This window comes from Mya arenaria, chromosome 5, assembly GCF_026914265.1.
Source record: "Mya arenaria isolate MELC-2E11 chromosome 5, ASM2691426v1".
NCBI lineage: Eukaryota > Metazoa > Mollusca > Bivalvia > Myida > Myidae > Mya > Mya arenaria.
The window spans coordinates 1,308,188-1,327,522 of NC_069126.1; the positions used below are offsets into that span (position 1 = coordinate 1,308,188).

The window sequence follows — 19,335 nt, forward strand, 5'->3', positions numbered from 1 at the left end:
AAGCATTAATCAGTTTTCAATTTCCGATTATTGATAGTATTTTATTTTTATTTCCAACAAAAAATATTTATACTTATATATTATTTGAAATCTATACAGGAGCGTAGTGGAAGTTCAGTGCCATCAATTCTGAACCGTATGTCGTCTCGTCAGGAGCCACCGACATTTCATCGCTTGAACAAATTCACTGTAGTATTCCAGAACATTGTGGATGCTTATGGTGTGGCTAGCTATAGAGAGGTTAACCCAGGTCAGTAACAGTTATATACAGTGGAAACTCACTTAACCGGATCTCCACAAAACCGGAATCCTCCGGATACCAGACTTTTATCAGAGTCCCGGTTTTCCCCCTTCTATTTTCAATGTAAAAATATCCCTACAAAACCAGAATTCCGGACAAAAAATCGAGAAAATTTGTTAGTTGTCAACGTAATTTTACCTCACAAAACTTGACGTTTTGTTTAAACATGTCAAAATAATTTTGTGTATTAGGAATTCGCGAATCGCGTGTCACTTTGTTTTGACAGCCGGTGCTTCGTTAAATATTACACCTGTGATGCTGCGTTAACACGATAATCGATAATGATGATTGCGCTGTGGATTGACTGTCGCGAGATAATCAAACGATAAGCAAACTTGCGAAAAGTAAATTGAATAAAACATTTATTTGTTTGTTGCAGAAAATAAAGAACTAGAAACAGTTATTTAGTGATCATTTTGGATGGTTGTTTTATCTAAAGACTTCTATGATTGAATCAAATTAGAGCCGTGCGTTAATTAAACTATCAAACATACTAAACAAGCATTAAATTACGCGAGTTGTTTAATTTCAGGACTTGGAAAAAAGATGATTATAAAAACACAGAAATGTTTAATTATGCTTATCACTTTTGCAAGTGCTTTAATCATGTCTCAACCTCCGTCTAAATGTCGGAGAATTGAACTGTCCCTAGAGGACAAAAGCCTTTAAAGGTTAACTCAGTTAATATTTTGAGTAAACTTACTCCGTACATCGAATCCTCACTAAACCAGAATCCTCACTAAACCGGAAATTTTGCCCAGTCCGGACCTTGTCCGGTTTAGTGAGTTACCACTGTAGTTATATAGTTGTCTAAAGTGTACTGAGCTTAAATGCAACTTAATTTTAAAAAACCCTTCAAATATCTCAATTTCAGCCCTTTGGACACTTATATTGTTCAGGTTCCTGTTTGCTATCATGCTTGGAGACGAAGGCCGCAGACTGATCATGTTCTTATATCTCTATTCCAGCGCCCTGGACGATAATCTCATTCCCGTTCCTGTTCGCTATCATGCTTGGAGACCCGGTCCTTGGATTGATCATGTTCTAATATCTCTATTCCAGCCCCCTGGACGATAATATTCTAATATCTCTATTCCAGCCCCCTGGACGATAATATTCTAATATCTCTATCCAGCCCCCTGGACGATAATATTCTAATATCTCTATTCCAGCCCCCTGGACGATAATCTCATTCCCGTTCCTGTTTGCTATCATGTTTGGAGACACCGGCCATGGACTGATCATGTTTCTGTTTGCACTCTTTCTTGTGTTGAAGGAGAAACAGCTGGCCGCTAAAATGGCCGGGAGTGAGGTATGAAAATAAATGTTTTTGAAGCTTATTTTATTTTGGCTGTGTTTTTTTCTTAAAATAATTTATCAGTGAAGATTTAAGAAATGTAAAGTGCCCAAATCTGAACAGTTCATAAGTCCCAAACACCTGTGAAACCACTTGTTTGTTAAGTTTGATTGATAATTTGATGGTATTGAGTCAAGACTCTAAGCAGTTCATTACAAATCAAGTTTTAAATGTAAGTTTGTGTCATTTCAGTTTAAATTAAAATCCTTATCATCCATTTTTTTCCAAAAAACTTTTTTAGAATGACATAAAATTTTAGAATATTTTTAATTGGTTGGTACTCCAAAGCTTAAATTTACCCATAATTTAAAAAAGGGACATACAATACTCTTTGAAAGATTGATGTTGTTACATTAGCCCAAGATGTAACTAACTACGACACAAACACTCAAATATAATGGGGAAAAAATTTCATAAGTGTTCAGACTTGAGCTCTCTATCAGTAGGTTTAAACACATGTAAGTTTGGATCATTGATTTTTGATCATTGGACAATTTTAAAGTTGTCTTTAACCAGGATCAAATTACTTGGATTATGTTTGACTTATCCCTTATGTAGTGCATATAAATTGATGCAAAACCATTTTCATTATATGACAATACTGTCTATGTATTTCAGATAATGGGTATGATCTTCGGAGGCCGATACATCATTTTAATGATGGGAGCATTTTCCATGTACACTGGCCTCATCTATAATGACACGTTCTCCAAATCCATCAAGATCTTTGATTCTGCCTGGCGCCCAGGCCTGAAGTAAGATGATTTCTTTGTTAGTGATTTTCCATTCTTGCCTGAGTATATGAAATTGTACAAGTGTTAATTTTGTAAGTAGTTTACTTACATTTGAATTGAAGATAGGTCAGATTAATTTGTATCTACTAAATCTTAAAGACACTGGCAGAATAAATTATCTACCAAAGTCCCAATTTATTGAAAAGAGTAACAGGCTTAAGTAGCGTATTTCATTTAGCCAAAACACTTGCTTAAATATGATTTTATAAACCAAAATATGGTTGGTTGGTCATGGTTTAATTTAAATTCATTTCTCATAAAGTCGTCAGAATAAATTTACATAATTTATACCAAAACCCAAACAGAGAGCTTAGTTAATCCTGTGATGAGACTTAGAGACATAAGATTGTTAAAAAATTGAGCCAGGGGCCTTGATTACAAACAGTATCAAGTCTGAGTACAGACAAAAAAAATTTTTTAGTAACCATAAAATGTTACAATTATTCACATTTATTTTTGTCTGTCTGTTCTTAATCATGGGCCCTGGTCTAGTTTAAAAGCACTGAGACAAGTCTTGATGTTTGCTTGTTTGCTTTGAATCGTAATAATTTTCTCAGTTTACACTTAATTTTGTATGAATGAAATTCCTATTGCTTTTATAATTTCAGTGAGTACAACTCTTCTGCAATGGACTTGAGCAACTACAGGATCAATCCTGCCTATGCTACCAATGGTCCTTATCCACTTGGACTCGACCCCGTAAGTACATTGTACCTAGAATAAGTGATCAGTCTTTGTCTCATGATGAACTAAATTTATGTCGCAAATGTTGTCGCTGTCATAAAATAATTATATATTTTTAAACATGTAACTAGGGTAACAACTTTTGATGTAACATCATAAATTAAAAGTATTGCATGCGAGTTAGAATAGTCATAGTAGCTAGCACTGTAGTGACCACTCATATAATATCCTCTATTTATCAGACTCTTTCAATGCCAAACTTCCATGCAGTAATTCAGTGGACCATTTAAGCAATTTGTTACTCAGTACTGTAGGGCCTGAAATTCTTTTTGATGAATGTGTAAGTTTCAAGATTTTGTTTGGGTGGGAGGGGAGTGGGAATATACCTTTATTTTACAGCGTCGCCAGGCTATCCACAGATATTGACTCCAATGAAAGTATCTTGTTAGGTTGTGGGCCAGTAACCTGGGTATTAAGAGCTACTCTGGTTCTTTGACATGCAGCAGTGTACAGCACTCTCACTATGGACGTCTCGTTCCTTTCGAAAGACGATTGATATTTATTAGTGGTTAGGCAGTGGATTAATCCTGTGACCCTTGGGTTGACAGTCAAGAGTTTTAAAACTAGACCATGAGTTTAGATTTTTGTTTGTTGTACATCATTTATTTATGCGGAAAACTAATACTCAAAACGTAAAGATAATTTATAATATCTAATGTATAAAATTCCAAAATCCTCTAAAGTTCCTTGGTGTATTTGTTTAAATGCCTCAAAAAAGTAGAAATCACTAAAGGTAATGCTTTCATATAAACATGTGTATAATTTATATTACATGTCTGTTACAGATTTGGGCGATGTCGATCAACAAGATCACCATCACTAACTCCCTGAAGATGAAGATTTCGGTGATATTTGGTGTGGCTCACATGTTGTTTGGGCTCTCCCTGAGTCTATTGAACCACATGTAAGTGAAACACTTTAGTTGTGAAAGTCTGTTCTCCAATATAGTAGCAGAGAAAATATATGCACAGCTCATTTAAGCTTTTTAACCAGCTCATGAAAAGTAATTATCTTATAAAATGCAATCTATGTGTACATATTCAAGATTTGTCTAACCCGTACACCATATCTCATATATTACCCAATTAAGGGTTAGCCATTTGAAGTAAGATCGGTGAGTAGGGATGTGTGTGTGTGGGTGTGTTGCTAATGCTGTTTGCTTATGAGCACTATACAGCCATATCCAATGCAACAATTCATTAGCATAGAGGGCCACCCAGGTCCCTGTGGCCAGAATATTGCTGCTTTGCCCTATTTTGATTCAGGTTGTTGCATAAAAAATCATCATCTCAAATGAACTGTAAAAAACGTGGACTTTTTGGAGGCAAGACTTCAGCTCCAACAGTTTTTCTAAATTGGTGAACTTATTTTTTCATTTTTAAACAGGTTTTTTTTTATTCAGGTCACTGCTTAGAGATAGAGGGCTTTTATGTGGTTCTCTAAAATATAGCGACTTTCCCCCTCGTTTTACTTAGTAGTTTGTTCACTACTGATAACAATAACATTTGAATGAACAACTTTTTTATCATCACAAACCTATAGTTTTATCACCATAAACCTATGTTCTACCATGTGTGTTTTTGCAAATGGTATAAGTGAAATGCATTATATCTTCCAGGCACAACAAGAAGCCGTTAAACATCTACTTTGAGTTCATCCCCCAGCTGATCTTCCTGTGTGCCATCTTTGGATACTTGATCCTCCTCATCTTCGTCAAGTGGCTCAAGTTTGACCATACCCAGACAGGACAGGCTCCAAACCTGCTTATTGGTCAGTTAGGGTTTTGTTTTATGTGCAAGTACATTTAGTATTTAATGCAGTCAGTTGTCATGTTGCTCAAGTTTGATCACACCCAGGCCGGACAGGCTCAAAACCAGCTTATTGGTGAGTCAGGTCAGGTGACCTATCACTCCTCAATTGAAGATAATTTCCAGTCAACAATACATCAATTGAACTATTTAAATGTATTGTTTTATATAATTTAAGTTTTAACGGATTAGTATAACAAAAAAAAGCCATATATTAGTAGCATTAGATAGCATAAGAAAATTCTTTCAAACTCTGTAAAAATGGGATATTTTTAAACATTTTGACCTCAACTGCACCTATTGACATCAATAAACAATGACGGGAATACCTTTTAGTCAAATGTAAAACATCTGTGTTTCTCATGCAAATTTTCATAATTTATTAAAAATATGAAAGTTATTAGAAAGAAAGGTAAAAGTCATCTGATTCCAGAACGGATGTGAGAATCTGACCCTTAACCACTGTGTGCAAGCCTCGTAACCAGCCCCTGACATACCGCTGGGTTGAATTTTCCCATCCTTATGGGAAACACATGAAATATACAACCTTATCAGTATTGTTGGGAAAAAGTTTGAAATAGTTACACATGAAAGTATTTCATGGTTTGTCTACAAATAACATGAGTGTACTGTATTTACAGGTCTGATCGGTATGTTCCTGTTCCAGTATGAGAGTCCATGTAAACCAAGAACATGCTGGTATACTGGACAGGTAAGGAGAAAATCCATATGGTCGTCTTTATGCTTCACAGCCATTATTATATCGTCTATTAAAAGCTAGGAGTCATATATCATTTTTCAATTCTTACATCCATTTTTCATGAAATTAATCCATGTTGAAATAAAGAAGAATAAATCTTAGACAGTGACTGATATAAGGAAACAATGGCCTGGGATTTCAATAAATATCTTAGCTTATATAAGTCATTAATTGAAATTATCTTAGTGCCCGAGTTTCTTTATTTGCGACAAATTTCAGTGGGTTGAACTAAAGCCATCATTAAAAATAAACATTAAGTTGAGGAAATAAAAATATTGATGCATTTTCAATTGTGACATTTATACAGATTTTATATAATTGAAGTTATTACTAAAAGCCTTCATTGAAACACCCTTTAAGTTTAAATTGTATTATTAAATTGGATGTATTGTTTATGAAGTAAGCTTATACAATGAAGATAACAGTATGTATGCTCATATTATCATGTATGTACATGTGTCTCATGTTTACTTGTACAGCAAGGCTTCCAGACCTTCCTCGTGCTGGTGGCTGTGCTGTGTATCCCGTGCATGCTGGTCATCAAGCCGTACTTGCTGAGAAAACAGAACATACAAGGAAAGGTACGGTACATTATGGAAAATAATTCTACAGTTCAGATATTCAGACCAACTGTAAATCAAGCAGATTTAGTTTTCCATTGTTCACATATTTCATTCTCAATGCAATGATTTCATCGATATATTTAAAAAAGAATAAGCATAAAAACTTGTTAAAAAAATGCATATAAATGTTATTGTATCTATTTTGTCTAGGGTTTGTTTTTCCCTCAAATAAGGTTCAGTTATTGTCATAGCCTCGGTGTTGTTGTCAACTTCTTTGTCAGTATCATCATTGACAGACAAAAACTTGGCCATAAATAAAACAGCTTAATAATAGTTCATGATACGCTCCTACCTATGAACATGAAAAAAGTTGAATGCCCTTAGTCCAATAAGAGTCATTACAAACTCTTAAAATTGGTCATATTACTCAATAAAGGTCCAAGATATTCACATGAAACATACACGCATGTTACCAGTGGCAATATTATTATGTGTAACAAGGACCATAACTCTACATTTCATAACAGTTTAGTTATTTTACCTTATTTGATTTAGTAAAAAAAAAAAACATCAGCATTTGCATACTCTGTGTCACCCTGTGTCCCTCTTGTTTGATTTTGACCAAAAGATGTCTGTCAAAACTTTCATTTCCATGGTTTTCCAATATGTTTTAATAAATTGGGGTCCTGTGACCCTTATGACTGACATATTCAGGGTTTAAAATGTTGATAGGCTCCCAATATATGGTCTTTACTCAGAAAAAAGTTTTTGGGGGTCCCTAAAACTGCAGAAATTTGTAGTTAGTTGTAGTTGTAGTAACATTATTTGATTTTTTTCTTTTACAAATTGTATTGCAATGAAGTATTGCTTGGTCCTTTTAAGTTTGGTGTATATATATTTCTAAGTTGTACCATTTATTAATTATCATTAATAGTTCTAGTCACTAGTGTCAATTAATTATCAGTGTCAACTTATTTTCGTGATTCTCTGTTTACTTTGAAATAGTATTTTCTTTTAGATTTGCACCAAGATTTGTTCTGCCAATTTAAAGGGACTTGTTCGGAGATTTTATTATACAAAATCTTTTTTTGGAAAAAATTTAAGTTTTTTTTTACTTACATTTATGAACAAACATCCAAACAGCAACTTGCAGATTTGAACAGAACTTTGTGTAAATCCAATCCTAAAATAATTCAAATTTCAAAAGCATTCCCACACCAATTCCCACCCCAATGTTCGAAATAGAACATAAAGCTTATGTTAACTGAATGTAACCAACTTTTTGTAAACATTTCTCGCGATTTTTTTCCTTATAAAACTTGAACAAGTCCCTTTAAAATATCATCTTATACAATTGTTTATTTTCCAAAAATTGGTAAAAAAATCTACTTCTTTTAAACAGTCCTATGGTGCTCTCTGTGTAGTGGTACAAGTGTTGATTAATATGCTTAAAATATTTTTTCCTTAAAATTCAAAATTTCGTCCGTAAAATAGAAGTCAGCCATTTTGACTTCTTGTCTTTTTCTCAGTCATAAGGTGATTTTGTGGATTTGAAATTAATGTAAAAAAAAGATTAAGTCTATTCAAAAATTAAACCACTATACAATATCAAATGATAAATGCATGTGATTGTTAAATGTCGTCACCTTTATTTAGCCCCATGAGTATAGGTTACTAAATGGCGAGACCACTGATGCTCCTGAAGTGATACATCATGAAGATGAAGAGCTTATAGGGTCAATTGAAGATGATGTCGAAGAGAAGGTGACTGTTGCCATGGCTACCAGGGGTTTTCCCCATAGTTTTCCCATGGTAGACTTATTGGGAAAAGTTTCCATGGTTACCGGAGATTTTTCCCGCAGTTTTTCCATGGGTTGTTTTACTAGTTTACCCATGGAACAACTGAAACTATGGGAAGAGTGTTTTCTTGCTACAGGATATATCTTAGCTTATATATAAAAATTATATGGAAAAGAATGCTAACAATATCTACGTTATTTGAGGCTATGATCTTAGTAATATAATTTACACAAACTTTCATATATCGTTTTTATGGCTACAGTATTAATAGTTCTAAAACTTTGAATGCTTTATATTCGAAAATGTATTCGTGGTAAAGTTTCCTCTTTAATAGTATACATGGTTTTCGAACTGTGTTTGGACCTTTCTTGTTTACACCTTTATTTGCCTCAGATAGCTTTCTAGAAATGGTTGCCAGAAGTAGAAAATAGTTTTGGCCGCCAATGGCCGGATATTCTTTAGTTGACTGCACATCAACCTCTTATGCTTTTACTTATGTACAAATTAAAAATGTTGATTATCAAAAATGATGTTTTTTATCGGATTTCATTTCATATTTTAAATTAGAAAATAAAAAAATTGTGATTTTTTTAGTTTATGTAACAGTAAGAGAATTTTGATTTTGCTTTGTTATCATTTTAGTAAATCTGCAACCTGTAGTGTAAAGGCAGATTCATTTTCATCACAAAACATACATCTTTAAAGTTTTAAATCATGCAAAAGAGTCAGCTTTTTCTTTTGCATAAATCTTTTTCATTTTTTTTATATATTAATCTCTCAAAAAAGAACGCTTTCACAAAGAGATATACAAAGAATATCCAGCTCTTTAACCAGACAACTAACACAGCTTACTGACACCGTTTTTATTACGGAAACACAAGCTCTGCCAGCTGTGATAGACACCCCCCTCTGGCACGCTCCTCTGACACGCCCCTCTGATACACCCATCATGCTATTAGGAATGGATTAGACCCAGCAAAGTAATTATGCAGCTATGGTTCAATTCTTGTGTGATGGGGTTGGTTAAGCTTTGTGTTGCAAATATAAATGAAGTTTGCAATGTTAAGCTAAAAATTAAAATAAAATAGATACATTCTAATTCAATTATTGAGGTGTATATCCACTTTTGAAAATAACATTTTACTTGGCGAAGTACATGAATATGTCCAGAAAAAGGGTATGATAAACACTGATTTTTTCACCGTGTTGTGTTAGTTTGTATGATTTATTTACTTTTTTAAAACTTGTATTGGGCTGTAGCTGCTGAAACAAATGCAAAGGAAAAAAATCACCTGAACTTCAACTCTAAAAAGGAGAAAAAATGTTTTTTTCTATTATATCCGTTAACACCCCTAAATTTTCATTTCTCCACTCCTTGGAACAGCTGTCAGTGAACAGTGGTGACGTGCTTACCGGGGAGGCCGATGGGGTAGCGGGCGGGGTTGGTGATGGGGACAGGATCCCTCTAACCCCCGGGTCCTCAGAGGTACAGATCTTGGTGTTGTGAACCACTCCTGTGTATACTTAGTTTAGTGTGAAAATTACTCATGTACATGTAGTGTTTTAAATTTATTTAATTTTCTAGAAGTCACATTTTTATTTTTATTCAAAAGAATTCATTACCATTTATTATTTTTTTGTATTTTTTTAAAATTTATTAGATACATTTTTTTTTATATAAACTGTTAAATAAATGAACATTAAATCTTAATTCAGGTGCCTAACTTTAACTGTTGTCATGCTTTTGGGTATCTGTTCTGTGTTTTTTTTTCTCTTACAAGATAATACTTACCGTAAACCAAGAATAATTATAAGCCAGCAAACAACATTTGTAGCAGGGTATATTGGAGTTACCAATGGTTAGTTGGTCAGTCTGTTGCCAAAAGTTTGCTGAGCCAACTTCTCCAACCATTTGAGCCTCATCAGTCTGAAACTTGGTACACATTTCAATCATATAAAGTTTAAGTGCCAGACATATTTGTTGTGACCAACTGCCATTTCATCTTACGAGTTTTGTGCCCTTGAATACGATATTTACTCTTATGGCTATGTTGGAGCTTGTGGAGATCCCCCCCCCCCCACAGTTTAAGGGGTTTCAATCTGATATTTGGTACAGATTACCCCCCCACAGTTTAAGGGGTTTCAATCTGATATTTGGTACAGATTACCAACGTGATGTGTAGTAGGGCCTTGGCCATTTATTTGGAACCTCCGACATTTAGTCTTAGAGTAATATTCCCTTGAACATGGTTTTCACACTTGGATACATAGGTGTTTGTGGAGGGAACTTCTTCCACAGTTTAAGATTTATCACTCTGATATTTGGTACACATTATCACCATAATGGATAATAGTGCCGAGCATATTTCTATTGACCCATGGCTAATCACATTTTAAAATGTAAAAATGTTGAGATAGTCCTTACTTCTGTGATAGCTCTAGTTTTCATTGTTTTATGCTACATTTCCAAAGTCGTTTTATAAGTTGTAGTAATGTGTAGTCTATAAAAACTTTTTTACAATAAAGTGCTATAAATATTACAGACTAAATTTTTATTTCTTACATTTAAAAATGCTATATTTTAATCTGTATTTCCCCCAGGCTTATTCCGGTTTCGGTGCTGACCTTCAAAAGCTGAACATTTATTCCCCTTAATTGTCGTGACATACCTAATCTTATCTCGAGAAGCAACAAAAAGCACATGTCAATTCCTGTCATGTTCGGGTCAAGTTTTTATGACACACCACGTGGTAGTGGGGTTGTAACTTGTTTATCAATGTCTTTAAGTGATGAACATGTTCAAACATATGTTTGACGAAAAGTAGTAAGGGAAGGGAAGTAACTGCTGCATGGAGTTTGCGCAGAAATAAATTTTTCCTATGATTGCAGTTTGTCTAAAATAATTATTCAACAGATTTGCCCTTTCCCTGGAATGCCTATGTCACATAGTCATCTGAAAAATGCAGCATAGTTTTAATAGTTTTAATTTTAATTTTAACTGAATATTAATATGTTGAGTAAATTTATTATTAGTTTACTTTAAGATACACAACCCAGGATCTGTCCTCTGTTATTGCTGAATACTTGTGCATGTTCAGTTTGTTTAACTTCCACAAGACAATCATTTCAAACAGGCCAATTAGAGCCAAGTTTTTCATGCACTCGATTTTTGTTATTGGTGAACATGAAGAAGTCATTCAAATATTGGGTCCTTCTGTTGTACTAAAATGAAATTTTATTTTCTTAAGCATAGTTCTATAGACTAATGAGATTTAAATAAGTTTGTAAACATAATATGGATTTTAATAAAAGTAAATACTACGGTATATAGAATTGTCTTGTGGTTTTCATGCATGATATGATAAGCTAAGCACAATAGATTCTCAGATTTTGAATTTTTAATGTGTAATACAAAAGAGACAAAAACTTATCTAATGACACTTCTATAGACATTTCATTAAAAAATTTCTAGAAACAATTGAATTTGTTTGCACATGACCTGTGATACGCGAGAATCTATCAGCTATGCTTAAAAGACTTATTATATTGATATAACAATATCACACTTGTTCTTTATTCATGTAATGTTAATTTGTGATAATATAATGTAAAAAAATCTTTTAAATATTCCACATCATAATTATTTGAGTATTGTTTAGATATGATTTAAAACATTTAAATTGTTTCTCGCTGAATTTCTAGAGCATATCTTTGATAAAGAAATGATAGTATTTGTGCTCATACTTTCAACAGTCTATTATTATATTCAAAACTACATAAATAAATTACTTGTAGTACTTTTCAAAATGACCATCCAGTCTACTGAAAATTAAATATTACAAGACTTTCAAAATGGTTACAAGATTTTCAACTATATAGACCATTTTACATATGATTGCATTTCATTCCTATTCCGGCTTATAAACAAGAGTCTGAATATTTCAGCCATTTGACTTTGGGGAGATTGTGATCAACCAGACGATCCATACAATCGAGTACTGCCTGGGCTGTATCTCCCATACTGCCTCCTACCTCCGACTGTGGGCCCTCAGTCTTGCCCATGCCCGTAAGTTGTGAAGTAATACATGTATAGCGAGCGTCAATTGACCGTAAAGATTTATTTGTCAAAAGATACAATTTGGAACAAAAGTACCAAATTTTTGTTTGGCGAGATGCAGACCCCAAGATGAAAATGACAGGCTGTTTGTGCAACTGATCTTATCCCAGGAGAAATAGATCTCAGAGTGTGTAAACCACATAAAAATAACGTCATAAATGCTTCGAAGGAAGGCAATATTTTGCTTCGAAATAATACTTTAAACAAACATAGCTCTTCACCATTTTTTGCCGCTTAAAGCCCTGCCTTTGTTTTATTAACGGAGTTTGATTAGGTGGTTGGTTTGTTTCCAAAATAATGTTTTGACAGTGCTCCATCAGGCGTTTTGTGCAAATGTTTGACTTAGTGTTTTTAGCTCCACTGGCCGAAGGCCATGGAGCTTATGTCGTCACAGATTGTCCGTCGTGAGTGCGTGCGTGCGTGCGTGCGTAAACTTTTACTTTAAACGACATCTCCTCTGAAACTGATAAGCGGATTTTGACAAAACTTCACAGGAATGTTCCTTTGGTGGTCCTTTACCAAAATTGCTCAAATGGTTCCGGTCCATTGCACAATATGGCCGCCAGAGCTAAAAAATAGCAAAATCTTTAAACGACATCTCCTCTGAAACGGTTCGGCAGATTTTGATGAAACTTGACAGTAATGTTCCTTGGGTGGTCCTTTATTAAAATTGCTCAAATGGTTCTGGTCCATTGCACAATATGGCCGCCACAGCTAAAAATAGCAAAATCTTTAAACGACATCTCCTCTGAAACGGATAGGCAGATTTTGATGAAACTTGACAGAATTGTTCCTTGGGTGGTCCTTAACCAAAATTGCTCAAATGGTTCCGGTCCGCTGCACAACATGGCTGCCAGGGCAAAAAAATAGAAAAACCTTTAAAGAACATCTTCTCAGAAACCGATGATCAGATTTTGATGAAACTTAACAGAAATGTTCCTTGGATGGTCCTTTACCAAAATTGCTCAAATGGTTCCAGTCCATTGCACAATATGGCCGCCACAGCTAAAAATAGCAAAATCTTTAAACGACATCTCCTCTGAAACGGTTCGGCAGATTTTGATGAAACTTGACAGTAATGTTCCTTGGGTGGTCCTTTATTAAAATTGCTCAAATGGTTCTGGTCCATTGCACAATATGGCCGCCACAGCTAAAAATAGCAAAATCTTTAAACGACATCTCCTCTGAAACGGATAGGCAGATTTTGATGAAACTTGACAGAATTGTTCCTTGGGTGGTCCTTAACCAAAATTGCTCAAATGGTTCCGGTCCGCTGCACAACATGGCTGCCAGGGCAAAAAAAATAGAAAAACCTTTAAAGAACATCTTCTCAGAAACCGATGATCAGATTTTGATGAAACTTAACAGAAATGTTCCTTGGATGGTCATTAACCAAAATTTGTTAAATGGTTCCAGTCCACTGCACACCATGGCTGCCAGAGCTAAAATATAAAAAAACTTTATACGACTTGTCGTCGAAACCGATGACCTTTTTTCGATAAAACTTGACAGAAATGTTTGTTTGGTGCTCCTTTACTCAAATTGCCCAAATCATTTCGGTCAACTGCACAACATGGCAGCCAGAGCTATTAAAGTAAAAAATTTTTTTAAATAACTTCTCCTCAAAAATTGATGATTGTATTTCTATGAAACTTGACGAAAATGTTCGTTAAGTGGTCTTTGCTTGAACCTTTTGGCCAGTGGAGCACAGGCACTGATGTGCCTCTTGTTAAGAAACTAATCTCTCAATCAAACGCTTTAAAAAGACCAAAAGCAGGGCTACAGTCTGTAAGCTGCATAGACTGCGCTATATTTCACTGAATATGGTGAAGAAATAGTAAAGTTATCTTTGTTTAAAGGTTTCATTCAAAGCAAAGTATTCCCCTCTGCATTTATGACGTAATTTATCATGTGGTATTCACACACTGGATCTATTAGCTGTATTTTTATAGTTGCCTTCTCAAATTTGATTGTCCAATCTTAGGACGAATCAATTTGTTGAATTAAAGGTGAAATTTTACAGTTTCTTTTTCAAATTTGACATACTTCTGAAAAAACTTCTGATGTTTACACAAAATGTATTGTTTTTATATTCTATAGTATTAATACATGCTGACTTTCCTTTCAAATTTCAGAGCTGTCAGAGGTCCTGTGGGGAATGGTGATGAACGTGGCCCTGTCTATAAATGTTTCCTGGCTGGCCGTCATAATGATCGTGGTGTGTTTCGGGTTCTGGGCGTGCTGTTCTATCGTGATTCTCGTCATCATGGAGGGCATGTCAGCATTCCTGCACGCCCTGCGTCTACACTGGTATAGTGACACTTTTCAATACTAATATATAATTCTCTGAAGGTTCATTTGTGGTCTTTTTAATTTTGTTTGCATACTGTATCAGCATTTTGATATCATTGAATTTTAATCTCTATGCTAAATAATGACTTCAATTCTAAAAAGAAGCTGCATTGTTTGGTATGAAATAGAAAATACCCCTCTCACCCAAGAGATTGTGGGTTTGAACCCTATAGGCGATAGAGTTAAAAGTGTCAGCCTCTCACCAAAGAGGGTATGGGCTCGTGCTCCACCAGGTATACTTTCTCATGTCCTCTCAAAAAGTAGCACTAGTACTGGTGTCTTCCCTAGAAGTTGACTTGAGAGTTATTCATATGTCTTCACAATCAAGCTCATGCACTAATTCTTAATTTTTATTAATTATTTTTGTCTGAACATATTGGCCCCATCTTACACACCACAGTATCATATTACCACTGTTTCCAATTAATATTTCTGTGTTGTATTATTTATTTCAAAAATTAATAGAAACATTTATCAGTTCAAAAATATTTTTTTTTGTTTTTTTTGCACAGATATACATTAAATTTTTATTTGTAAAGTGTACATGATATTCAATTGAAATTATTGTTATTATGATATTTGCATGTAAGCTTATTGATTAAATGGCCCCGTTGGTCTTATTTTTTTGTTTATTATTTCAGGGTTGAGTTCCAGTCCAAATTCTACAAAGGGGAAGGCTACCAGTTTGTTCCCTTCTCGTTCGATACAATGTTGGCTGAATATGGTCTCGAGGACTAAATAGAGATAAAGCTTCAAGATGGCCGACTGTGGGGTTTGTGGAATATAGGAAGAGATATTGGTGAATACAGGATTACCCCTACAATATTTTAGCACTTCTGTTAATACACAAGAAACTGATTGTGCAACTTTGGTTTGTTAAAGTTATTACTATTTACTGAAGATTTACCAAAGACCAAAAACATGCTGATTTGATGGTGTTGTATCTGATAATGAAAACTATAATTGTGGATGTTTTAAAATCTCAAGGTCTTTGATTTTTGTGTTGCCTTCAAAGCATGGCAGACACAGGGATTACTATGACCGGTGTCATCATCCATGTGACACTTTGGTTTCCGATCAATAACTTTTGAACGACTTGGTGTAGAGTCTTCAAACTTGGCATGCACATTGGTCAATGAGGAGAATACATGTAGGTCAAAGGGCAAAGTCATGGTGACCTTGACTAGGTGACACATCCAATTGTTAGGTTTTTGGTGTTTTGGTCTTTTCTGTGAGGTTTTGTTTTTGTTATTATATGAAAATGAGGAATTTATAATATACTTTGAACATTGTTTGGCGAAATTTTAAATTCACAATGCGACGGAAATATTAATATCAGCAAAAAACAAAACCCACACAGAATTAGTGCAATCTACTGAATCAAATTTGAATGAAATTAAAATTAAATAATTAAAGGGCCTTCTAAGCTTTGGCGAGTTCACTTATTTAATAAGGTCTTGGGAACACATCTATTACCCACAAAGTTGCTAAAATGATAGCTCTGTTTTGAAGTGTGTTCAATTTTCTTGAAACAAAAAAAAGCATTTAAATTCAACTGTAACAAAAAACACATTAAAATGTTGATGAATTCTGCTGCAATAAGGAAATTTGTTTATTGCTGTTAAGCTTGAATAGAATACAATTCAATATATGTCTCCAGTGGTACAGTGGATAAGAATGCTAGGACCCAGAGGTTCAAGTTTGAATCCAACTGCCTCTTATATTCTTTATTATCTTTCTTTCTTTATATTTATTTCAATGGTATTACCTATAAATACTTTGTAAACTTTTCAGAACTTTTTAACAATTCATTACAACAAATAGCTTACAAAATTTGAGAATAGGGATTTTCTTTTGTCTTTTAAAAGGGGTCAGTACAATTTCTAATCTTGTTTCTTGCCCAGGAAAGTTTTATATGCTATCCTTTAAATCTAAAGAAGTTAAAATTTTGAAAGAATTACCCATAGTGTAACTAAGTATTTGAGCAGTTAGACTTTGATTATCTCCATAAAAATATTGTATTGTAGAATTATAGGTATTCAATCATTTAATAACAAAAATAAATAAGTGTTTTCATTTCTCAGAAGAAAAAGCATTTTTTCTTACTTTCGCATATTATTTTAATCAAAGTTACGAATAATCCTAATTACTAATATTTAATACTGTCATACTGATTGTTGCATTTAGTATTAGAAGTCCTCGTTACGTGTAGTTTATATTGTGTAGAACATGCCAAAAATCTGTTATAAACTGGTATAATGTTGTTAGATATGGTTTATATATTATATATGAAAGGTGAAGCAATGTTTCACTGAATAAAACAGTGTTTGAATCTCAATGAAAGGTCTCCTGAATAACTCCTTGTCTAGTTAGTTAGTTGTTGTTGTTGTACGTTTATATCGTGTGCATTTATGACAATCTGCATGACATGTTAAGCATGCAGTACAAACAAATCTTGACTCAATGTATTCCAGTTTAGACACCTGGCCCTGATTTCCTGAAAGTTCTTAAGCTTAACAGACTTGAAGCTTATTTTGTTAAGCAAAATTTCTTACTTTAACCTGGCATTGATACATAAATCTGAGTTTTTTGTGATTATCAGACAGATAACTTCAATTAGCTATAAAAAAAAAACAACTTCCAAAATAGTAAATATTTCACAAATTATAGAAGAAAAAAATAGTGAGCTCATCTTGATCGTGTTATAACAGATTCAAGTAGTTTCCAGAAATGGTGACTTAAGTAGTTTCCAGAAATGGTGACTTAAGTAGTTTCCAGAAATGGTGACTTCAGTAGTTTCCAGAAATTGGCCCCAGGGGTCATTTGATCAATAATCCTTGAAGTGATATCTGTACCTATGATACCATGCATGCCTTGCACAATTGAAGAATTATGTTTTTGAGATTTGGGGCTAGAAATTATGTGTTCTTCTTTTGGTGCAAACTGGCAGGGAAGTACTATTTAATATAATGAGTGCTAAATACTCGAAACATTGATTTTGACATAATTCAAGAAATACTGATATTTCTACAAGAGCTTATTTGTTTTGTGTGTTAAAGCTCATCATTAGTTTTAAAATAGATTAAAAATAGTTTTTGATAGTTGACTTTAGATATTTATTATTAAGATATTACATGAATCTGAACATGTTTGAGATAGAGGAGGTCAAGCATCTTGAATTATTTAAATATAAACTCAACAATGCCAAATACTTGTTCACAAATAGGACTTGTGCTATGGATATGGGAAAAAAGTTTCCTTTTTGCAGTTCCTATTTAGATGTAGTTTTCAATAATTGAAACTTCACATAACCATGGTTAAGGCACCTGTTAAGCGTGCTGTAGTTATGTTTTTGTTTGTTGTTGAAGACATTCATTGGTTTTGTGCAATTTCATGACTTATGATAAACTTGCTCCATATGTATGTATGTATGTATTAATAATGCATTTTAGAGTGATTTTATAAATGTTTTAAATTTAGATTTTTGAAAAACTTCAATGAAATGTAATACAGTGGTTGTAAATACATGTCAGTACGTGGTTCCGGAATTTCTCATGTTTGGCTTTATTTTTCTTTATATATATCAAGATTTTCTTGTTTGACTTTTGGGTGGGTTTTAATAATATTATTTTCCCTTATACTTTTTTTCTTGACAACCTTAGAAGTTATATGACTCAAAGCATGTTACAGATTTTTTGTTTGCTTGTGAGGAAAGTTTGGCTGATGCTAATGAATTTATCAATGTTTGGTTGTTTTTGTCTGAAATATTTAAATACTAACCACAAAACGTTTCGGATTGTCATCAATTTTAACAGCTATTTTGCACCACACAGATACTGTTCATGCATTGTGATGATTGTTTTTGCAAGTTTTATTGCATTTGAATTTTATTTATTACATAAAATGATACATTTCCCGTTTGAATGGCTGTCATATATCACATAATTCTTCAGTCTATTTGTTTAGTCAGATACCTGTATGAGTTTTTGACTTTTGACTCTTGCTTTATCTCTTACCGATATTGTAACATTGTTACCTTTTTGTGATATTGTTGACACCTGTTGTCTTAATAAATATTGTGAGAAATGAATTTAAATTGTGTTGACTTTGTTTGATACCAGTACCTACCTGGTATATCATCACTCAGTGTCCAGGGTCGTTTTGTTCAGAATCATAGGAACGATTTAGTACCTTGGATGAATTTTTTACAGTAGTATCACACACACTGTTTAAAATCCTCATGTGGGAAGGCTACCAGAAAAATAAATAACAATTTTTCTAGGTTCATTGTGTGATGAAATTTGTCAAAGAATTTCCAAGTATATAGGTTGAAAGTTGGCAACACAAAACCTTATATTCAAGTACCAACTACCAGTACTACTTCTGCAGTATCCCAGATTTTATTTAAATTCATTTTTCTGTAGATCTTCAAGATAAGTGTTTTGATTATAATTAATCTTTGACCTAATCTTAATGATTCCATACAAGGAATACACTTTGTTTGGTTTCCCTAATCCTAGTACCAGCACTATTCATAAACCTAATCTTATCAGCAGTTATTTTCCGAACCCTTAGTACATGTATACAGCATCTGTATCTTACCCAATTCAGGTATTTTGTCTAATCATAACAGCCCTAAGCTTGGTGCAAGTTCTGTGTCTAATATCTATCCTGATGTCGGGTCTTTGTCCTACCATATACCTAATGCCAGTTCTGTATCTAACCCTGAACCTAGTGCC

The 19,335-nt window shown here is 33.7% G+C and overlaps 1 protein-coding gene across 4 annotated transcripts in view; it reads left to right on the forward strand.

Moving 5' to 3' along the window:
- LOC128234009 (V-type proton ATPase 116 kDa subunit a 1-like) overlaps positions 1–18,686 on the forward strand; it is a 29,767-nt gene extending 11,081 nt beyond the window's left edge. For 3 of the 4 annotated variants that reach the window (XM_052947940.1, XM_052947944.1, XM_052947942.1), the window contains exons 11-22: positions 100–250; positions 1,474–1,613; positions 2,277–2,413; positions 3,061–3,151; positions 3,982–4,100; positions 4,815–4,966; positions 5,646–5,716; positions 6,244–6,345; positions 7,984–8,091; positions 12,073–12,193; positions 14,380–14,554; positions 15,238–18,686. In XM_052947940.1, coding sequence (XP_052803900.1) covers positions 100–250; positions 1,474–1,613; positions 2,277–2,413; positions 3,061–3,151; positions 3,982–4,100; positions 4,815–4,966; positions 5,646–5,716; positions 6,244–6,345; positions 7,984–8,091; positions 12,073–12,193; positions 14,380–14,554; positions 15,238–15,334 — 1,464 coding nt within the window. In that variant the 3' untranslated portion in view covers positions 15,335–18,686. Of the gene's footprint in view, positions 1–99; positions 251–1,473; positions 1,614–2,276; positions 2,414–3,060; positions 3,152–3,981; positions 4,101–4,814; positions 4,967–5,645; positions 5,717–6,243; positions 6,346–7,983; positions 8,092–9,511; positions 9,614–12,072; positions 12,194–14,379; positions 14,555–15,237 lie in introns of all 4 variants that reach the window. The other variant, XM_052947943.1, reaches the window with a different exon arrangement.
- Positions 18,687–19,335: the final 649 nt, after the last annotated feature.